Source organism: Cucumis sativus, chromosome 2 (genome assembly GCF_000004075.3).
Source record: "Cucumis sativus cultivar 9930 chromosome 2, Cucumber_9930_V3, whole genome shotgun sequence".
NCBI lineage: Eukaryota > Viridiplantae > Streptophyta > Magnoliopsida > Cucurbitales > Cucurbitaceae > Cucumis > Cucumis sativus.
The window spans coordinates 24,778,600-24,802,044 of record NC_026656.2 but is presented as its reverse complement, the minus strand read 5'-3'; the positions used below and the strand labels follow the sequence as shown (position 1 = coordinate 24,802,044).

The 23,445-nt window shown below is 32.8% G+C and overlaps 1 protein-coding gene and 1 long non-coding RNA gene across 2 annotated transcripts; both read left to right on the top strand.

Annotated features, from left to right (window-relative positions):
• The first annotated feature begins 9,942 nt into the window (after positions 1 to 9,942).
• LOC101216747 lies at positions 9,943 to 13,947 on the top strand. The gene is made up of 4 exons (XM_004148030.3): positions 9,943 to 10,139; positions 10,254 to 10,481; positions 11,370 to 11,585; positions 13,400 to 13,947. Exons 1-4 carry the CDS (start codon positions 10,137 to 10,139, stop codon positions 13,634 to 13,636), a joined length of 684 nt encoding a protein of 227 aa, XP_004148078.1. The 5' UTR covers positions 9,943 to 10,136; the 3' UTR covers positions 13,637 to 13,947.
• Positions 13,948 to 21,022: 7,075 nt separating this feature from the next.
• On the top strand, positions 21,023 to 21,578 carry LOC116402181. The gene is made up of 3 exons (XR_004214632.1): positions 21,023 to 21,131; positions 21,307 to 21,402; positions 21,522 to 21,578. It is a non-coding gene; the product is annotated as an uncharacterized LOC116402181 (long non-coding RNA).
• The last annotated feature ends 1,867 nt before the right edge of the window (positions 21,579 to 23,445 follow it).

The following is a 23,445-nucleotide window of genomic DNA, read 5'->3' as shown; positions in this document are numbered from 1 at the left end:
ATATGCGGATATTGATGTGCAATGTGGACAACATGAAAGCATTCTTCGGCATACCTGATGAGCTTAAATTGGACTATTACACGGTCATTCTCCAAGAACGCTTGAGTGCTTCTCCATTTACTTCCTTTGTCCTTTTTGTATGTTGCATCATCTGCTTCATTATATTTTTCTACTTTCGATATATATTGTAATTCTATTGTATGAATGATTTTTTTAGCAATGAAGTTATGTTCTGCGAAATTCGTATTTCAAATTTTCTTTGCATTGCTTTACAGGTTTACGAGTTACGTGTGAACGTCAAAAGAAAAAAAAAACAGGATGAAGTATAACGATTTAAAAACTAATTTATGGAATAAGTGGGGTACGTAAGAGAAACAGGACAAAAGATATTTATGAAAAGTAATATAGTTTATTAAAATAAATATATTTTGTTTATTGGATATACATTGAAAAATTATCATTACACTACTATCATAATCTTTCTCCCAAACGCATACAATCAAAACACTACCTATCATAACTCTTCCCTCAAACGGATATTATCAAAACACTGCCTATAATAATCATTCCCTCAAACACATACTACTATCGTAAAACTAGTTTTATTATAATACTAAGATTATCTAATCCTCCATAAATCAACCTTTCCTCCAAACGTCCGTGTAAATATCTATTTGATAATATTTATAACAAATTCTATAATAATATAATGTAATTTTCTCAAGAAAAAAGAGAAAAAAGAATATATATATATATATATATATATATATATATAATTAATTAAAATAGAATTGATCTAGAACATCTCTCTACTAATGAGGCCACATTTACTTGATCTACTAATGAAGCCACATTTACATGATCTATCAATGGCAGTGTAAAATTGAATCCAACTTAATTACTCGTGTTGTTTACTTAGGTTCCGTAGTTAATTGTAATGAATCCATCTCAAAATTTGTAATAATTCACACCTCAAAATTTTTAATAATCAAATTTTACAAACTAATTGAGGAATAGGGGTATTCAATCTAATTGTATCTCAAAATTTTTAATAATCAAATCTTACCATCTAATTGAGGAATAGGGGTATTCAATCTAATTGTGGTTGAGAATTATACGTGTCCAATTACCTTTACCATTACTATTATCTTTACTAATATAGATATTGTTACTATAATTATATCTATGAAAATTTATGAATCTATTATATTTATTTTTACTTTTACCGTTATTATTAGATTTAAGTTGTAACAATAGAGTGCTCCAAATTCATAGTTCAGTAAGTGTGTTAAAAAAAACAATTCAATTATGTTTGCAATTCAAGGCTATCACGATTCATCCATAAACGAAGTCTTATTTCGTTTATATCGATTTTCGTAACTATTTGGTAAATGGTTGTGTTAGTGGGACCATGCTTGAATGGCAATCACAAATTGAGTGTACTAGAAGTGGGTTTTCTTTTCCTTAGAGTTTGCAACTTCCAATTGATATGCATTGCCAATAATAACAATGTTTGAAAAACGTGTCCTTCATAAGAGAATTAAGTGGGGGAAGCAATTAGTAACATCATGTTAAGTGTAATGTCCACTTCAACCTATTATTTGCTTTCTATATATCTTACATATATTGCAGTTCATTTTTAAATTTACTAGCTTCTTTTTCAAAAAGAAAAACTACAAATAAAAAAGAAAAATGTGGAGGTAAATGGATTTAAATCATATTTTGGTTAATCAACTTGGATTTAAAATTTAAAATTAAAATAATATTTTTGAAAGTTTGAAGACACAAATCAAACACTATTTGAAGATTAAGAATTAAAATAGAATTTAAATTTGGTAAATAATATTAACCTTAAACTTTGAAAGAAGTTAAAAAAAATGCTCACGATATTATTAATATATGAACGAAAATCATTATCTATATCCGAAATTATGTACCTTACGTTTCAATACTTAATAAAGATGTTCAAAATATCCCAATAACTTGACCTAAATTGCAAAGTTTTGAGTTAGTTTAAAAAGAATCAATTTGGGTAGGGATGGTTTTTTCAAAAATCGACAAATAACAACTAAAATAGCCATCACCAATAGTGACCCACAATAATGAAGAGAAGCACTCCAACAAATTGGACGTACCTCCATCATATAAGAGACTATTAGCCAAATTGATGGTAAAACTAGAAAAAATGACATAAATGTCCAAAAATAGCAAGACTAGTGGAAGACTTTTGAATTCTTTACATTTTAAACTTTTTATTTATTTACAATTTCTAATCCATAACCTTTTGATCTTCAAAAATAAACTTGTTGGATGATCAATATTTAAATTTGTTGTTCTTTTTGGAGGATCGACCTTTAAACTTGTTGATCTTGTCAATTAACTTTGATTGGCCTCCAACTTGTGGGGTTTAAAAGTTTCTTCATTATCCTTTCACAAGAGTTATATTGTTGTTGCACTTCGTCTTGTGTCTCGTGCAAAGGTACGATATCTTGCCTATTGATTATCTCATAGATCAAACAGAACACTAAGTAGTCAAACCGCCAAGAACCAAATCGCATAGATATCTCGTCTGGTCAAATTGCAAGTTGTAAAACATAAACAAATTAGAATGGCTCTGAGTCATAAATCAAGCTCTCTTTAAAACGTTTTGCGGCTTTGCTCTCTTTGTGCAAATAGTTTGATTGTCTCGTTGTCTCCAAGATAAAACAACATTGTTCTTCAATTAGTGGGAGAGTATAAAGTCTAATATTTTTTTAACCAAAGTAAAAAACCGATTGCCATTTATTTCGATAACATTTTTGGTTTTGAAAATGTTAATAATAAGGAAAACGTTTTAGCACAAATATATTTATTATTATATCTCTCCTTGCCTTGTCATGATGGTGTTTGGAGATATGAACATATCTACATTTGTCTATCTCCCCCGTCCTTCCAAAACTTGGGTGCTCTTAGGGTCCAAACCCATGAATGGATCTCTCATCAATACAAAAGGAGACTTCCTTAAATGCAAGTTTTTGAATAAAATAATAATAAATATTTTCTTTCTCAAATTTTTCATGAAATAAATATTTTTCAAAATTTTTAGGCATTATGTATTGTACAGTTGCACGAAACAAATTTAAGTAACCCAATAAAACTCGCTTCAAACTTCGGTTTAGGTTAGGTCGAACATTTTTTTGTACTGAACCAAATTGTATCAGTTATGCAGAAAATTTGATTATTGTCCCGTTTAGACCCCTACTTTTCACAAAGGATTTGGACTTCCTTTATGATGAGGTAGCAAATTTTAATCAATTTTTCTCATTCAAAAACCCTATTCACTTTTTTTTTTTAACAATGTTAAAGCTTTGTTTTTTATTTTTCAAAATAGACTATATAGTTTTAGGTTTTTTAAAAAAATATTACAAAATATGAAAATATTTACATCGTATAAAACAATTTTGAAAAAAGAAAAAACTCAAAAGTCTACAACCTGAAATAACAAAATATACCTTGTCATTAATCGCTCATACACACGTGCAAAAAAATGATCTTGTACCCAATCTAAACGATCTTGTACCTAATCTAAATGATCTTGGTACATGATCTTTTATCAAATCTAAACGATATTGGTACACAATTTTGTACGAAATTTAAACAATTATGTGGTAAAAAAAGAAGACGAAGAAGGATACAATATTTTATAGTAAAAAAAGAATAAAGAAAAAAATATTTCTTTTTTTAAAAAGATGAAACTGAAGATGAGAGATGACAAATAAAGAATAAATTTTGGAAGAAGAGATGAAGAAATTTTAAAAAGACAAATATGAAATTTATAAAAACAATTAACTCAAATTATACGTACTTCATATGTTTTATTTTATTTCATTACACGAACCCTAAACTTTTTAAATTTTATTATATATATGTATGTATATGTATGTGTATGTAAATTAACTGTAATTAATTTTTACCCATTTATTACATATATCTTTTTCTTTTATGTTTTTTTCTAAGGAGAAGTTACATTTGCATATTAAATTACTATTTTCACAGTTTTCCCTACTAAATACATTTTGCCCGTTCTTACGTTTTTGATAGACTTTGGACTCTAATTAAAGGGGGAAAAAATGAAAATTAGTTTTTAATTGTTTTTTTATTCCACATTTTACCCAAACAATTAATTGATAAAGAGAGAGAAGTGGTGATAATATGTGTGGCAGTTGGCGGGAGGTCGAGCAGTGGCCAGAGCCATATGGAATGATGGTGTGGTGCACAACCGAAGATGGAGATTTTTATTTGTTTTTTATTTCACATTTGCCTTAAACAATCAAACTGAGAGAGAAAAAGAGGAGTGAAAGTGTGAAATATTCTATCCATTTTTGTTTTAACCATTTTTATTTAATTGTGTTATAGGTTTTGAGCAATTCAAACATAAAATTTGATTTTACAAGTAATTATATGGTCATGAGGCGTCAATTAGAGCAAATGGTGATCAAAAGAAGCTCATTGACTTCTCCCTTGCAACGCCTCAATGTCGATGTTACCTACTTATGTATCTCTTTCTGGGCTCACTTGTTATTGGTATTTCCTTGTTACAGTTGTTATCTATGTTTTTCATTCGACATCTACGATTGTGTAATGAGTCACTTCAGTTCTTTTTCAAACACATTTTAGTTTTAGGTAATATAGTTGGTATATATTGTCCTTATGTTTGGTCTATAGTTTATTTACCGAAGTTTAGATTTTTCAGTTATACACATTCACGTTGTTTAATTAACTGCTACATTGAATTATGTAGAGCTCAACTCACTAAACACCTAGGCTCCCCTAGATGTGAAGCTCCATCTCAAATGAACTTAGTCTCCTCCCAAGTGTGAGATCCCTTCACTTTTCAAGGGCTTAGGGTTCCCCTAATTAAGAGTGGTAACATTAGTGGGGAACACTTTAGCTTCCAGCAGTGTGTGTAAGACTCTTATCAACAAAGTTATCTTTCATTCATGTTAGTGAACTTTCTTCACTAATAAATCTTGGGATCCCCTAAGATAGAGAACTTCTTCTTTATATTTGAGTTTTATAGGATCTTCCTAAGACTAAGAGTCATTTCTTGATAGTAATGGCTTAGGCTTCCCCTAAGTTTGTGATAATCTTCAACATGTTGTACTCAACGAATGAAGAACTTGAAGGACATGATATAATGAGCAAAGAGCAAAACATAATGATGAACAGTTTGACCGTAGTACAAAAAACATCTTGCTTAATAAACAAAAATGGAAACCCTATATATAAAGGTCGTGTACTAAACATAAAGATATATTTTTTCTTTCAAACTGTTATTTGATTGTTTAAAATCGTGTGCCAAATATAAAAGATTGTGAAAAAATCATTGGGATATTAGTCAAATCTAAATGGTTGTCTACAAAAAATAGCTAAATTCTAAACGATCGTGTACCAAAGAAACTTTAAAAAAATCATTTAGATTTGAGTAACCAAATTTAAACGATCGTATACCAAAAAATCTCATAATGTACCAAAGAATATTAAAAAAAAATCGATTAGATTTGGGTAACCAAAACTAAACGATCAAATGTAAACGGTCATGTAGGAAAGAATAATCAAATCTAAAAGATTATTTATCAAATATATTACGCTCACTAGGTGCCAATTAATCACGAAACATTTTTTATATTTCAACAGCGTGTGAACTTTTTTAGTTTTCAAAATTGTTCTATAGAGTAAATATTTTACCGTTTTGTTATATATATTTTTTAAAAGAGACCCCAACCAATCGCACTTAAAAAAAGAAGGAAAATATTGGATGGAGTATTGCAAACTAGATATTTTTCGGCTAAGGAAAGTACTCCAATGTCTGAACAGATGCTAAAACTTTCTGAACAGATGCTAAAACTTTCTTTAAGATAGCTGCATAAACAATGCCTTTGGATAAAAAAATACAAAACCAACTAATCAAAATCTTCAACCATATTATATATCTAAATATCTTTTAAATTAATTTTTGAAACCAAACCACAAGATATCACTATCATGAGCCATATGCTGTATGCAGATATGTAAACCTAGTGAAGACAAACATTGTTATAAAAAAATATATATATATGGGGAAATTAAAAACACAAAATCTACACACGAACTGCCACACAAAGAGAGTGTTAGGGAGTGCAAACATATATATCATACTAAAGGAGAAGAGAATGGGTTGGGACTTCAACTCATGCACCATAGAGAGAGAGAGAGACAATACCTCATGCAAAGTTAAAACAAATAATTAATATTTCTTAAATGATCACTAGTAACCTAATCAAATCATTTTCCTCTATTTATTCTTTTATTTTATAATTAAGAGCATAACTTTCTTGTTGACATTTTTATTTGAGTTCCTTGCTTTATTCTCATTTTTTTGTTACACAACTACTAGTTCTTTAATTTTTAAAAAAATCAGATTTTTTAGAAATACTAGATATCTAGTTAAAATTAAGTTTTAAAATCTACTTTTGTAGTTCTTAAAACTCATTTGAGAAGTTAAAAATAAATTTAGAAGTTGATAACAAAACATTCATAAATGTAACATTTATAAATTTAATTCAAGCAAAAGAAAGAAAACAAAAACGAAAAGGGGCTAAATTTCTTAATCTTCAATTTTACCCACTTTCTTTTGGTATATAACCCCTAATTAACAACAATTATATCCATAGCTGAGGACCAAGGCCAAAGCACAAAGCACAAAGCAGAGTGCACAACGGAGACAAACCATCTAAGAGAAGCGCCCCAACTAAAAAAATCATGCAAAACAAGCAAAGAAAAGAAAGAAAGAAATTACAAACAAAAAGGCAAAACAAGAACAGAGAATAGGGCAAAAACAAAGCCCACTAAAAGAATGTCAATAATATCCTCATATCATAAAGTAGCACGAGTATGAACAGTAAAAACAAGAAGCCTCACAAACTATAAAAGCATTATGGATGAGCCACAATGCAACCGACAAATTATAATCCTGTCATATTAAAATAAATAGCAGCAGACCATACGATAGCGTATGTCAAAACCTAGGACTTTACACCCTTACTCAACACATCCACTATAACTCAACCCTGCACCAAATCATCTGATAAGTACCCCATCAAACTCAGAGTTTCACCCCACATTCGATAACCTAAACCAACACATTCAAAAAACAAATGATTTGAGACTCCAACCCCAACGTATATAATAGACACCTCCAACCATACTACCCCACCACCACTACAAAATCGGCCAATCCCCTCATCCGAGTCTATCTCACATAGTCAACTAAGAATAAAATGAATGGTGAGAAATATTACTCCCAAACTAAAGAAGTCTTGACTAGAAAACTCTAGGATGCAAAGCTTCTCACGCACTCTTCACCATAAACCGATTAGACCCACTGGCCTAAAAAACCCACATATCCTCATGCCGTTATGTTCCTATCATGCCTAAAAATTACCGCGATATGGGCAATAGTTATCGATAGTTACACTTTTTAAAGCCAATGACCAACATGGTATTTTTTGAAATCCAAATAACCAACATGGGCACCTATAGAAAGATGAACACTGATAATGGGTTGGTAACGTTTGGAAGAGAGAAAATAGTTTCTACTTTGATTAGTCTACTTTCAGCTTGGATGCTTTGTAATTTTAATTTTTTTATTTTTTTGCTTGTCTTACAAATATTTAGGTACATGGAATTATACCATTTTTTTAAAACATAGCTTTCAAAATGACTTCTACCAATTTTATATACAAACTAGTTTATTACCATATGGATGCACATGTTATAAAAGTTTATTATATAACCTATTTTATAGAAGTTGATCGGTGATTTTTACATATATAATTTAAATAAATATACTTAATTATATATGTATATATATTAAAAAGAAGCATGTATGTGAAGTTTATTTGATATATATACAACAATATATAAATACACACTAGCATTATCCCTTAAAACGAAGGAAACACTAAATTTAAACAAAGAAAGGAAAAGAGAGACCATTTAAAAGGATAACCTAATAATAATAATTTAGAAAAATTCTCAAAAGGAAAAATAAATTATAAAGTGTATTCTAAAAAATATTATTATAATTAATTAAAAGAGTGTATTTGGAATGAGTTAGAAAAAAATTCAAAAATTCTTTTTGATTCAAATACTTTTGATAAAAACTTTTTAAAATAAAAACATAAATGTATTTTAGAACTTTTTAAAAACATATTTGTACATATATATAAGGTCTTTTTGGTTTGTTATATACACTAATTAAAAATAATTTTATTAAAAAAATTTACGATTGATCAGTGGCACCGACCGATGGTTGGTTAGCGACGGTCACTAGAGTTGAGTTGTTGAAATTTTACAGTAAAGTTACTAGAGGTGGCGGTCGGAGATTAGCAAGTGATGGTCATCAAAGGTGATGTCTAAAAGCCGGTCAACAAATTAAACTTCCTAACCCTTGAAACAAATACTCTCAAGTTGAAGAATAGTAAGAGCATGTAATTTATTTTAAATTTAATCCTAATCCCGAACTAAAACTAAACATATCGTCCCAAACAAGGAGTTAGTCCACTCTCTCAAACATGCTTAGATGTTTATTTTTATTCCTATTATAAAACATTAACATTAATTTTTTATACAACCAAGAGAAGAAGTTATTGCTAGTTACGGTTGAATTTTCCATTCGTTTTCTTTTAAAGTTATAATTGTGATTTTACTCTCATTGACAGTATAAATTTGAGATAAAATATAAGGTGAAACTGAAAATTAAGGCAAAGTCAAGAGCACTTATACTCAAAGTGAATAATAATCGTACCATACATTATGAAGATTTTTGGAAGATCTTTATCATTAATAAGTGGTATCACACATTCATGCCATTATCTGGTCATGTCGAATAGAATTCTCAAATGTCTTATAAGATACAAACTATAGTGTCAAGATATCCATACACTTAGCACTCAAGTTGACATTGAGTTAACTCCAAAGACTCAATGGTTCCTTAATTCTAACGGAGGATAATTAAAAATGTAAACAAAGTTTTACGTTGACTAAATAAGATAAAAAGCATACATAAGTAGTATACAAGTGAGAGGTTAATATCTTCACGGAGAGATGTATAAAATTTAAAATAAAAGAAGAGGCTCGTATCATACCATAATAGAGTTAATTACGTGTTGCAATATGAACGGTAAAGATTTCACGCACTTGGAGCTATGTACAATCATATTATAGTGGATAGTTGTTTTCAACTTATTAGGAGTTATTTCTAGTTTTCTTCTTCAAAATATAGTTGTTTGTTGTCGAGATTCAATATATTTGTGTATGTCTTTAGTTGTGATTAAAGAGAACCCTCATTCTACCTATTATTTAGTATAATGGAGATTTGACTTTGATGTGTGGTTTTTTACTTCTCACATTAGAATGGTTTTTGACGTTAAAATTTCTAGTGTCCGTACTTGATTACTTTTATTGTTTCTATTTAATTAGTATTTTCTTTAGAATCACACAGAAGTGAGATAATTGATCCATATATAAAGTATGACATTTGATCCTAAGAAATAGAATTCTCAAATGTCTCACAAGATAGAAACTATAGTACTGAAAGATATGAGCTCTCTCAAATTGATCGACATCGTGGTCTAGGAATTAAACCAAGGGAGGATAATAAGAAATGTAAACAAAGTTTAAGTTTGCATTGGCTAAATAGAATAAAGATCAAGTGAAAGAGAGAAGATAGTTAATGGATGCGAAACTATGTATAAAATCAAAATCAAAGTCTCCTATCATATCATACCATTACCATTATAAAGGTACGTGTCCCAACGGAAATGGGAAGTTGCTTGAAGTAAACGTAACCCGTTTTGGTTCGGGTTAGGAGTGAGGTTCGGGTTTTAGACTTGTAAGCGAAAAGATATGATAGAAGCAGATACCGCAGCACCAACCAAAGCAGAAACCGCATTTTTCTCCACAGTCCTACCTTTTTCTCCCCCTTCTCTATATTCTCTCCGTCACTTTCCTGAGAAATTTCCACTCATCGGAGACGCAAATAATTCATCCTCTTATAGCTATCCTCCTTGTAGGTATGATCGATTAGACAAATCCAAGCCCTAATCCTCAAAATCATGGTGAGCATTCGATTGAAATCGAAACCTCCATTGCCGTAATGATCGATCTGTTTCCAAATTCCTCAATTATTCTCACTCTTCTTTCTCATTTTTTGTGATTTTTTGTGGAACTAGGAGAAAATCGGTGAAATCGATAAGAATGAAGAGGAAGAAGGGGAAGGAGAAGGTGAAATTGAATGGCCGCCATGGCTGGAACCTCTTTTAAGTACGAGCTTCTTCGTTCAATGTAAGAACCATGCCGATTCGCACAAATCTGAATGCAATATGTATTGTTTGGATTGTATGAACGGAGCTCTCTGTTCTCTCTGTCTTAATTCTCATAAAGATCATAGAGCAATTCAGGTACCGCTCTGTTCTTCTTCTCTTGTTCTTTTAAATTCTTTGATCGGATTGTTTTTTTTTTTTTTTTTTTTTTTTTGCGATTTCTTCAATTATTGGATAATATATATATTTTTTCTTTTTTGAATTGGGAAATATTTGATTGTTTTGAATGAAGGGAATGTGGAAATTACTGTTTGTTACCTACTAACAGCAACAAAATGCCAAATCATAACTATATAAACTGTGAAGTGAAGTCTATCTCTCTCTTTTTTTATTTTGCTATTTTTTTTATTCTCTTCTTTTATTTCCCTTCTAATGTTAAAGACTAAAGTGCAAGTTTGGTGTGGTTTGTTTTGTTATATTTTATAAAGTTACTTTTCATTCTTAATGTAAAAAGTAAAAATGTTAAAATATAAAATGTAAAAAAATTTTAATTAATATACTCAGTTAATATTACTATTTGAAAGTGAATGATACTGATTATTTCTTTCTTCTTTTTAAAAAGTAGAAGGCTTTCAATATTGATAGATAACTAAAAGATTTTTTTAAAAAGATTGAAATTATAGTTACATTTTTATACATAATTTTTACTTTATATCACATAAATCCACTAGATATCTTTATTACATAAATATTTATTGTTTAGTTGAGACATGCGGGTAGCGTATTTAGCAACCATAAAATTCAATTACATATCAAATCGATTAATATTTTGTGAATGATATTTTATGGAATACTTTTTTTGAGTTTATTTAGTACAAAATATAGTTACTGTATCCTAATACAATAACTATATTGTATTTATGTATGAAAAAACTAATACAATATGTTATTGTATTTATGTATGAAAAAAGAAATGAAAGGATGAATAATTATTATATATGTGTTTGTTAATGTTATTATTTATAGATAAGGAGATCGTCATACCATGATGTGATAAGGGTATGTGAGATACAGAAATTTGTGGACATAACAGGAGTTCAAACTTACATCATTAACAGTGCAAGGATTGTGTTCTTGAACGAACGCCCTCAGCCTCGTCCTTCTAAAGCTCTCACTAATATCTGCCTCGTCTGTCATCGTTCTCTTCTTGATTCCTTCCATTTCTGCTCTCTTGGTTGCAAGGTTTTTCTTTTTCCCTTCCTTTTAATTTTCATCTCTTCTTTACTTTTACACAATCATTATCAACCAACACACATCATAAATTCCACGCTTTTTCCTCTCTTCTTTTCATTTCTAAATTATTTTTTTCTAACCCTTTTTAAAAATGGTATATATAACAAAATATATCAACATGATAGACTCCAATATACTCTATCGCTGATAAAACTCTATCAACGATATAGTTGAATTAAAGTTTGTTATATCTGCAAATATTTTGGGTTTATTTTTCTTAGAATTTCAAATTCATTTTTTTTTTAAAAATCTAGTATAATGAAATTAAACTATATTTACAAAATCTAGCAAAATTTTAAATTCTATCGGTGTTAGTTATTGATAAATGTTAATACACTCCTATTAGTGCTATCATTATTAAAATCTAGATTTTTTTTAGTATATTTTACCAATATTTTCAATAGTTTTACTATTTACAACAATTCTTTATTTAAATATGTTTTCAGAACTAAATATACATTCGTATATTAATACCAGAGTATGAAAGAAATTACAATATATAGATAAATATTCCAATTATCTATTGCAAAAAGTACTATGGTTACAAAGTTTGTATTTGACTTGGAACTCATTGCTTTTAGAATAGCTAAAAGGTATCTACTCTTTTGAAAATGAATTAAACAATTTGAATTAATTAATAGACAATTAACCTTATAGAGATTGAAGCTTTGATATATATTTGGTGAAAAATTAATGACTAAAAGTGTTAATCTTAAAATCTAATGATCAAAATAAAAACAAATTTCAAATATCAACTATAAAAACTAACTAAAACCATAGCAACATGTAACTAAAGTTAAATTAAATACAAAAAATTAAGGAAAAAAAAGGTTCTCATTTTCCTAAAGTTTTTTATATATGTTCTTATAAAAGAAGATAATTTCATTTCAGAAGCTTTTTCTTTTTTCAAATTTGTTCTCAGCATACTGTTACTTAGGTTTAGTTTGTTAACTATTTTTAGAGTGGCTGAAGTATAAGCTTAAAATGATCAAATGAGTAATGGAAAACAAATTAAAACTATAGGAATATAGTTGAAATTCTGAGGTTACTTTGTGTATTTTAACCAAGTATAAATGATGAACTATTATAGAAGTACAAATGGAATCTAATTAATTGAAAACCCCCAAATATATATTTACTTATAGAAAAATTATATTGAAAGTATCCCAAAAAAAATTATCCTCCGGCGGTTGAGACCCCACCCCCACCTCATTACAACATAATAATATATATATAAAAGAGAAAAAGTAAAAATAAAGTCCAAATTACAAAAAGCTACCCTTACTTTTTCAATAATTTAAAATCAATCATGTTCTTTCAAAATGGATGTCATTTAGCGACGTGTGATAAATATTTTGAATTTGGAATGAAAATTCTTCAAACTTTATAAAGAGTTAAAAGAATAATATTACAATTTTAAAAGAAAATAACAAAGATAAGGGTAGTTTTTGTAGTTTTGCGAAAAGAAAATGTTAGAGACCTATTTTGCAAAAAATAGCAAAAAAAAAAAAACAACGAATGAAATGTAAAAAAAAAAAATATAGATACACTAATATACTATTGATATAATATCCCAATACACAAGGTGTTGTATCTAAAAAATGGAAAAAGGTGTGTAACACAGTTTAAATATTATAGTATTAAATTCTCCAGCTGCAATTTTCTTTTTGCAATAAATAGTTTTATGATTATTATTTGGCAAAAATTGAATTTTCTGGACTGGATCGACAAATTTAAAGTGAATTTAATTGTGAAAAATACAGCTAATTGGGACCTCAAAGAATAATGGAAAAAAGATAATAAAAGTAGTGGAAAATGAAAGCTCGGACACCGAGAAATCGAAGACCTCCGGCAGCAACAGAGGAAGAATACTTAGAAGCAAAATCCAAAGCTTCTCGCCGTCGACGCCACCGCCCACGGCGGCGACTCACCGAACCGCCAAAAGAAGGAAGGGAACGCCGCACCGGTCCCCGATGGGAGGACTTCTCTTAGAATTTTAAAATATTTTTATTTATAATTATTCATAAAAAGACGAAAATACCCCTTCCTTACAACCATCCACCGACACATAAAACACATATAATTTGAGACTATCACTATTTTTTGCAGCATCCGAGCCTTTGACCAACGGTCAACGGAGGCCGTTGCTGTAATCAAATTAAAAAGTTACCATACACCTTTTACTATGTATAGTTGTATTATAAAAAATGTATTTCTTTATGTAATTTAATAATAATTGTAAAAAAACATTAAATTAAGTGAGAGGGAAAAAAAATAATAACAATGACGTGTAGCACATGAGTTTTAATTATATTTTCTCTCTCTCTCATTTTCTTTTTCTTTTTCTTTTATCAGTTGCCTCTTTATTATGTATTATTTAGTTTAGTTTTCTTTTTCTTCACATTTTTGTAGTTAGATTATAAATTTAGTCCTCTAAATGTGGTATGGGTTTGAGTTTTTATATTTTAACATGTTTTTTAAATTTATTTGTTATGGTTTTATGTTGTCATCCATGACATATTAGAAAAATGTTAGTTGATTTGAAATGATTTGACATAGTTCAATTTTTCTTTTTTGAAAATGACATGTCAATTTGAATGAACTAAAGTGGGATTGAATACCTTTTATAAATACACTGTAGCTTTAATTTCTGTTTTTTTTTTCTTTAGCAGTTTGTGTTGCATTGTGCCAAGTTAATTATCTAAACTAATTCAACCTCTCTCTCTCATATATATATATATATATATATATATATATATATATATATATATAAATCATGGCCATTCTTAGGTGGCTTTTGTTTTCAAATCAATGACAAATTATAAATGGTTAAACTTGGGAAATAATTATTTCAGCTCTAAACGCCCTAAGCCCTAAAACCTAAAAGCCCTAAGCGTCCTAAAAGCCCTAAAACCCGTAAAAGCCCAAAGCCCACGCCCTAAAAGCCCTAAACCCAAAACCATAAACCTTAAACCCTAAACCCTAAACCCTAAAGCCATAAGTCCTAAAAGCCCTAAGCCCTAAAACCTAAAAGCCCAAAGCCCAAGCCCAAAGCCAAAGCCCTAAAAGTCCAAGCCATAAAAGCCCAAGCCCTAAGCCCTAAGCGCCCTAAAAGCCCTAAGCGGTAAGCTCTAAAAGCCCTAAGACCTAAAACCTAAAAGCTCTAAAAGCCCAAAGCCAAAGCCCTAAAAGCCCTAACCCCTAAAACCCCTGAAACCCCTCAAAGCCCTAAGCCCAAAAAGCCCTAAGCACTAAGCCCTAAAAGCCCTAAGCCCTAAAAGCCCTAAAAGCCCTAAGCCCTAAGCCCTAAGCCCTAAAAGCCCTAAGCCCTAATCCCTAAGCGCTACGCCCTAAAAGCCATAAGCCCTAAACGCCCTAAGCCCTCAAACCTAAAAGCCCTAAGCGCCCTAAAAGCCGTAAAAGTCCAAAGCCCAAGCCCTAAAAGCCCTAAGCCCTAAGCCCTAAGACCTAAGCCCCAAGCCCTAAGCCCTAAGCCCTAAAACCTCAAAAAGCCCTAAGCTCTAAAAGCCTTATGCCCTAAAAGCCCTAAGCCGTTAGCCCTAAACGGTAAGCCCTAAGCCCTAAAAGCCCTAAGACCTAAACCACAAGCCCTAAGCCCTAAAAGCCCTAAAAGCCCCAAAAGCCCTAAAAGCCCTAAGCCCTAAAACCTAAAAGCCCTAAGCGCCCTAAAAGCACTAAAAGCCCTAGGCCCTAAAAGCCCAAAGCCCTAAAAGCCCTAGGCCCTAAAAGCCGTAAGCCCTAAAAGCCGTAAGCCCTAAAAACCATAAGCCTTCAGTTGTATGCCCTAAGCGGTAAGCCCTAAGCCCGAAAACCTAAAAGCCCTAAGAGCCCTAAAATCCCTAAAAGTCCTATAAGCCCTAAGAGCCCAAAGTCCGAGCCCTGAAATCCCAAGCCCTAAACGAAAAGCCTGAAACGAAGTAAGCCCCAAGCCCTAAGCCCTAAAAGCCATAAGCCTTAAAAGCCACAAGCCCTAAGCGCCCTAAAAGCCACAAGCCCTAAGCGCCCTAAAAGCCCTAAACGCCTTAAGCGCCCTAGGCGCACTAAAAGCCCAAAGCCCAATCCCTAAAAGCCCTAGGCCTAAAAGCCCAAGCCCGAAGCCCTAAGCCCTAAAAGCCCAAAGCCCAACCCTAAAAGCCCAAACCCTAAGCCCTAAGCCATAAGCCCTAATCCCTAAAACCTAAAAGCCTTAAGCGCCTTAAAAGCCCTAAAAGCCCTAAGCCCAAGCCCTAAAAGCCCTAAAAGCCCAAAGCCCAAGCCCTAAAAGCCCAAGCCCTAAGCCCTAAACTCCCAAGCCCTAAGCCCTAAGCCAAAACCCCTAAGCCCTAAAAGCCCTAAAAGCCCTAAGCCCTAAGCCCTAAACGCCATAAGCCCTAAAAGCCCTAAGCCCTAAACGCCCTAAAAGCCATAAACGCCTTAAGCGCCCTAAAGCCCTAAATGCCCTAAAAGGCCAAAGCCCAAGCCCTAAAAAGCCCAAGCCCTAAAAGCCTGATCCCTAAAAGCTCAAGGCCTAAGCCCTAGAAGCCCAAAACTCAAGCCCTAAAAGCCCAAGCCCTAAACCATAAGCCCTAAGCCCTAAAAGCCCTAAGCCTGAAGCAATAAAAGCCCAAGACCTAAGCCCTAAGCCCTAAGCCCTAAGCCCTAAGCCCTAAACCCTAAGCCCTAAGCTTTAAGCCCTAAAAGTGCTAAAAGCTCTAAAAGCCCTAAAAGCCCTAAGCCCTAAGCCCTAAAACCTAAAAGCCCTAAGCGCCTTAAAAGACCTAAAAGCCCTAAAAGCCCAAAGCCCAAGCCCTAAAAGCTTTAAGCCCTAAGCACTAAACCCTAAAAGCCCTAATCCCAATAAGCCCTAAGCCCTAAAAGCCCTAAGCCCTAAGCCTTATGCCCTAAGCCCTAAAAGCCCTATGCCCTAAGCACTAAGCCCTAAAAGCTAAAAGCCCTAAACGCCCTAAAAGACCTAAAAGCCCAAGCCCTAAAAGCCCTAAGCCCTAAGACCTAAACCCCAAGCCCTAAGCCCTAAAAGCCCTAAAAGCTCTAAAAGCCCTAAAAGTCTTAAGCCTTAAAAGCCGTAAGCCGTAAGCCTTAAGCTCTACGACCTAAACAGTACACCCTAAGCAGTAAGCCCTAAAAGCCCTAAGCCCAATGCGCCCTAAAAGCACTAAAAGCCCAAAGCCCTAAAAGCCCTAAGACCCCAAAGCCCAAGCCCTGAAATCCCAAGCCCTAAACGATAAGCCTGAAAAGAAGTAAGCCCCAAGCCCTAAACCCTAAAAGCCATAAGCCCTAAAAGCCACAAGCCCTAAGCGCCCTAAAAGCCATAAACGCCTTAAGCGCCATAAAAGCCCAAAGCCCAAGCCCTAAAAGCCCAAGCCCTAAGCCCTAAGCCCTAAAAGCCCTAAAAACCCAAGGCCCAAGCCCTAAGCCTTAAAACCTAAAAGCCCTAAGCCCTAAGCCCCAAAGCCCAAATCCCAAGTCCTAAAAGCCCAAGCCATAAAAGCCCAAGCCCTAAGCCCTAAGCGACCAAAAGCCCTAAAAGCCCTAAAAGCCCTAAGCCCTAAGCCCTAAGCGGTAAGCCCTAAAAGCCCTAAGCCCCAAAACCTGAAAGCCCTAAGCGCCTTAAAGGCCCTAAAAGACTTAAAAGCCCTAAGCCCTAAAGCCCAAAGCCCAAGCCCTAAAAGCCCAAGCCGAAGCCCTAAGTGCCCAAAAAGCCCTAAAAGCCCTAAAAGCCCGAAAAGCCCTTAGCCCTAAGCCCTAAGCGGTGAGCCCTAAAAGCCCTAAGCGGTAAGCCCTAAAAGCCATAAACCTTAAACCCTAACCCCAAACCCTAAGCCCTAAGCCCTAAGCCCTAAGCCCTAAGCCCTAACCAATATGCCCTAAGCCCTAAGCCCAAATAGCCCTAGGCCCTAAGCCCTAAGCACTGAGCCCTAAAAGCCCTATAAGCCCTAAGCTTTATAAGCCCTAAGCCCTAAAAGCCCTAAGCCTTAAGCCCTAAGCCCTAAGCTCTATAAGCCCTAAGCCCTAAAAGCCCTAAGCCTTAAGCCCTAAGCCCTAATCCCTAAGTGCTAAGCCCTAAAAGCCATAAGCCCTAAATGCCCTAAAAGCCCTAAAAGCCCTAAGCCCTATAAGCCCTAAGCTCTATAAGCCCTAAGCCCTAAAAGCCCTAAGCCTTAAGCCTTAAGCCCTAAGCCCTAATCCCTAAGTGCTAAGCCCTAAAAGCCATAAGCCCTAAATGCCCTAAGCCCTATAACCTAAAAGCCCTAAGCGCCCTAAAAGCCCTAAAAGTCGTAAAATCCTTAAAAGCCCTAAGCCCTAAAAGCCCTAAAAGCCTTAAGCCCTAAAAGCCCTAAGCCGTATGCCCTAAACGGTAAGCCCTAATCCCTAAGCCCTGAGCCCTTAGACCTAAACGGTATGCCCTAAAAGTCTTGGGCTTTTAGGGCTTGAGCTTTTGGCTCTTAGGGCTTTTAGGGCTTGGGCTTTGGGCTCTTAGGGCTTTTAGGACTTTTAGGGCTTTTAGGGCTTTTAGGGCTTTTAGGGCGCTTACGGCTTTTAAGTTTTAGGGCTTAGGGCTTACCACTTAGGGCTTAGGGCTTTTAGGGCTTTTAGGGCTTTTAGGGCTTAGGGCTTAGGGCTTTTAGGGCTTTTAGGGCTTAGGGCTTAGGGCTTTTAGGGCTTTTAGGCCGCTTATGGCTTTTAGGTTTTAGGGCTGAGGGCTTTTAGGGCTTACCGCTTAGGACGTACCGTTTAGGTAACAAAGTGTAGATTTGTATTGTATAGATAGATGGAAACCTTATAATGATATAGGTAACAAACCTTTTCAATTGAGGTTTAGATGCAAAACATGTAATATTGTTCAACAGTATTTCATCAAAGTTAGTCATTAAAATCAAGCAAATCATAAAACAGAAAAAGAATGTAGATTTAAGAGGACTATATAATATATCAACTAGGAATGAAATAGGCAAAGATAAAAGCAAGTATTAAGAACAAAACAAAGCATAACAAAAGAGGAAGGCCAACTTACTATTCAAAACAGCAAAGGAGTTCCACATCACTTGCAAGATAGCCTGTGGAATCACTTTCATTTCATTGCTATAGAACTATCTTGGGAACTTTGGCAGAGTTGTGTTTCGAAATTACAATGATGTTTAGCAAAGATGTTTACAATAATAAAACTATAACATAAATGTTTCATAATGTTGGAAGAAATTATAGCAATTCATTGCAAATAAGATGCAGTATCTTGATTTTATGGTTAAAGGTTCCAATTGTTTTTTCTTTTTAAGCTCTTATTTAGAAGGGATTCACCTGTTACAAGTTGAAATGTGAGTTGGAAAAATTGGATAAGAAGTTATAATCTTACAAGCAAATGATCCTTATAGAAAGAACTAACTTTATTAAAGCAAAATATCTTCAAGAACAAAACTGCAATTACACGAACACTTATTAACACAAATAAACAAATGAGAAAACAAATTCTTATTAGTAAAACACATGTGACCAATAACAAATGTAAATCAGACCAATGAGTACAATGAAATACAACATGATAACAAGATAGAGATGTAACATATACTTAAAATACACATCATAAAAGAAGTTGATTCTTGGCAACAAAGATTTTCTCTTCGAAGTGTTGCTCACAACAGTCAATAAGTCTGACAATTTCAATGACTTGTAAGAATTATGCACAAAGAGCAAGGATTACAAATCCAGATGTACGGGTGCTCGTGTGTGTTCAATAAAGTAAATAATAGAAAATTTTTCAAACAAAAACCAAGCATAATAAATTTCTATGACCATTAAGACATCCATATTCTTATCGCTTCTCTCCCACGTTTCACGAAGGCCCTCAGCCATCTGCCAATTCCATTTGAATTATTTTTTATAAAGCCTATTAAAAAAAAAGTTCAAAATGCGTGAAAAATGAACTTTGAGACCTAAAATGACAACCAAGTATGCAAGTGAAACAAACTTAGTCTTAAACAAGTCCCAAAGTGGCAATCAAGTGGGTAAGGTCAACAAACTTAGTATCTCTTGATTTGAAAGTTGAAAAATATTTTTTAAGGTGTGATAAATTCAAAATCAAATCATTTTATGTTTATGTTGTTGAATTTAAAGAAATCAAATGATTATAAATCAACTTTTAAAAAATTAAAAATTTGTTTCTAGACATCCATATTCTTACCGATTAAAATTCAACTTACATATTCTATTTTTTACTTAATATCTAAAATTTACATATACTTTAAAATTTATTTCTTCTCTTTTCATTTTTTTTCTCATATTTCATTTTTCAAGATTTAAATAGTTTTTTTTTGTTTTATCTGTACTTTTTTTTGATAGGTTATAAGTAGATTATAGTTTAGCATTGTTTGTTTGGTCGTTTTGAAAATTCAAGTGATACTCCAAGGTTATTCTTGAAATATTCTTTTACATTATATTTGTTAAATCACTATTTAATTTATTAAGAGCTTGATAAATAACCACTAAACTAAAACCATAGAGGATAATTGATAGACCACTAGTACATGTTCTATCACTAACTAACAGACGGTAAAACTTTGTTATATTTGTGAATATCTTCAGCAATTTTATCATTTAAGACAATTTTTCGTATAATATCGACATGAACATCGTAAGAAAACTCAAATTAAGTAAGTTAAATTTTATAAAAATTGTATGAATGTTTCGAGAACCATTAATTATAAATTTAACATTTTTGAATGAAAAATTGGATTGGTTTGTGGTGACGGCTAATATGCATGTCTAACAATTATTTTCAATTTCTAATACTTTCATCCATTGACAAATTTGGAAACTAATGTTCACAATTTTTTTTTATCTTATTAAATGAAATTTCACAATTCTTAAAATTATGGATTATAATTATTTGAAAAACAAAATATATATTTTTTTGCTTTATCATTACTGACAATTTTATCCAGTAAAATTTGATTTTTTTAGTCTAAATTTTAAAAACAAAATATTTGTTTTAGTTATAAACAAATTGTTTTGGGTTTTAAATGGGCTTTATGACAAATAATTCAAATATATTTTAAATGGGTTTTTCTTCACTTCCTTTATAGTTTTTCCCTCATCTCCCCTTCTCTCTCACTCACGTTTCAAATTTCTTCCCCTACTTCTTCCCTAACGGCTCTCTCTCTCTACTTTCTCGTCCTCTCCCATTCTCTTATCTTCTTCGTCTTCCTCAAAATCGCCCATTCACGGCCATCTTCTTCTCCTAGCCCTAACAGCGCCAGATTTCTCAACTGTCGATCGAGTGACAATAATGTTTGCCTGCTTGACAAAGCCTTTTCTGTTTACCAATAAAGGAAAAACGATTGCTGGTGACACGAAAGTTGTGCTCGACGCTCTTTTTCCTATTCCACTGCGCGTCGTGGTCTTTCCCTTGCTGGTTGGATGACTACTATGGACGAAGAGCACAACTACTTCCAGTCTCTGGTCGATAAGTACCCAAGGAAGGTAAATTCCAGCGGAGAAAGTCGAGAGCTCCTTAGTTGATCACAAATCCTTCCAAATTCTTTGTTCGTAGACTAATTTGAAATCCTTCCAATATGGATCCATGCTGTCTTTTATATCCATAAGATACCAATTAGATTGTGTTAATTATTGTTTATAAGAAAATATTTGTGTGCAGAGTTGCAGTGGGTAAATCTTAATGGCTGGCAGAAAATTGGTTCGGGATATATTACTCTCAACACAAAGTATTTTTTATCAGTTTACTTCCCATCGGGTATTTGCTCTTCCTATGCTTTATCCTTATCCCATCTTTCTCCGCTCTAGTCTTCATAGGATGGATTTCTGTGGTGTAAATTTATTCATCTAGTTTGTTTGATTTATGGTTGCATTTAGGGAGAAGGTAAATTACATAAGCCAAAGTAGTTATGGAAAACATCTCCAATTTACAGCAAGTTAAAGAAAAAAAAAAAAAAAAAGAAAAACAGCAGTTAAAAAAAACTGGGCATCTTGCTTCTTTCTTATTGAAAGTTCTGTCGTTTCTTTCAAGTCAAATTGACCACAAAATGCTCAAATGAGATTCTTCAAAAGGAATATGTAAAAAAAATATAATATGTAAAAGAATTTTTGTGAAACGTGGGAGAGAAGCGATATATAACATTATCCTTCAAAAGATTCAGGAGTAAATATTTATGTGAAAGGACATATTATTTGGCCATTTGACCTTATTTTTTATTGAATTATTTGGTTGGAAATGATAAACTACACATTATTGTTTGCTTCAGTTGTGATCTTGATTATGGGCTATTTGGTATTTTGCCTACAAACTGTATAGTTAATTATCTGTTAGCTTTTGTTTTCCTGTCACAACTTTATGTTTATGTGGCTAATTGTAGCCGAAAGTTTTATTTATCAATCTTATTTTTCACAGCATAAATGAAACTGTGTTTCAAGAACAAGGTGACGCTACATCATTCAAGGAAATTCGTCGTAGAGGTCCGTAAGTTTTTTCCTTTGGAGATGTGATACTAACCTGTTTGAATAAAGGAAGCTGACTTAGTCTTTTCCTCTTTAACATTATGGATTAGGTCTTTCTCTTTACCAGATTTTGCAGCTGAAGTTTATGAAGTAATCAAACCGATGTTAACTTCTTATATAAAGGTTAGTGCTAACTGCTAAGCTTATTTCTAAGATGAAAGATTCTTTTATCCCCTCCCCAAAGAATATCATTACTATTTATGTTGTGTTTCTGCTAACTAATTCTTGCATAGCATCTGGTTTGATAATTAAAGTAAAGTTTCTGACATGGAGGTTTTCAAGTTGTAATATATACTTTTATGTTTTAGGTAGATTCCCAAACTTTGAAGAAACACTACACAGTACTGAGGTAATTGAACGTTGTAAGGCAGAGCATCGGGCTTACCAGAGCCAAGGTATCTTCTTCGATAACAAGGTAAGGATAGTCCTGATACTACCTTTCTTTTGTTATTGAAGTTTATTGTTCCTTTTGTTGGGGGCTTGGTGGTTGTGCACCTATATTGATTTGTACTTCTGTTAATTAATTATAGTCATTCTCTCTTGTCTGAGTAATTATTGTCAACCATTTTGTTAGCAAAGGCTTCCCATGGAAATTCAGTTTGTTGTGCTGCATGTCCACGATGATTTTCGTGATTTTAGTTTTAGATACATAAAAAGAGCCTTTGCATCACGACATGAATGACTATTTTTTAATATGAACCTACAATACCCCAAATGAATGCTGGATTAAATTGGATACAGGGCAGATAAAGAGTGAGATGGAGAGTGTTTGTGTGCTTTAGAGCCATCTGTCTCTAAAACATAGTTTCTTCCTTAGATCTATCTTAGTTCGGCCTCTTTAAAATGTTACTCCATACAAGGAAGATCGAAAGTTGTGATTACAAAGTGTAGATCTGTATTGTATAGTTGCTAAGGTTTGGGGTTTGGGGTTTAGGGTTTAGGGTTTAGGTGAGTCTTTCTTGAAGAAACTATATACAAATGTTGTTTTGAATTTGTATATAGTTTCCTTGAAGAAACCTTGCAGTAAGGGTCAAATATACTTTGTTATGGAGTATCAATGAAGTCTTGTCATTTTCAGTTGAGTTCTCATTTCACTCATTTCACATTAAGCTTGTTGGTTGTGTTTATTCTACTTACTAGGTGTTCTGTATATTATCTCACAAAAAGACTCACGTCGAATGTCTAGACAGTCACATCTCCACTTAGTCGCATATGGTGACTTTTAGGGCGAGGTGTGACAAAAAATCAAGTATTAGAGTTCAAATCATACTCACATAAATTA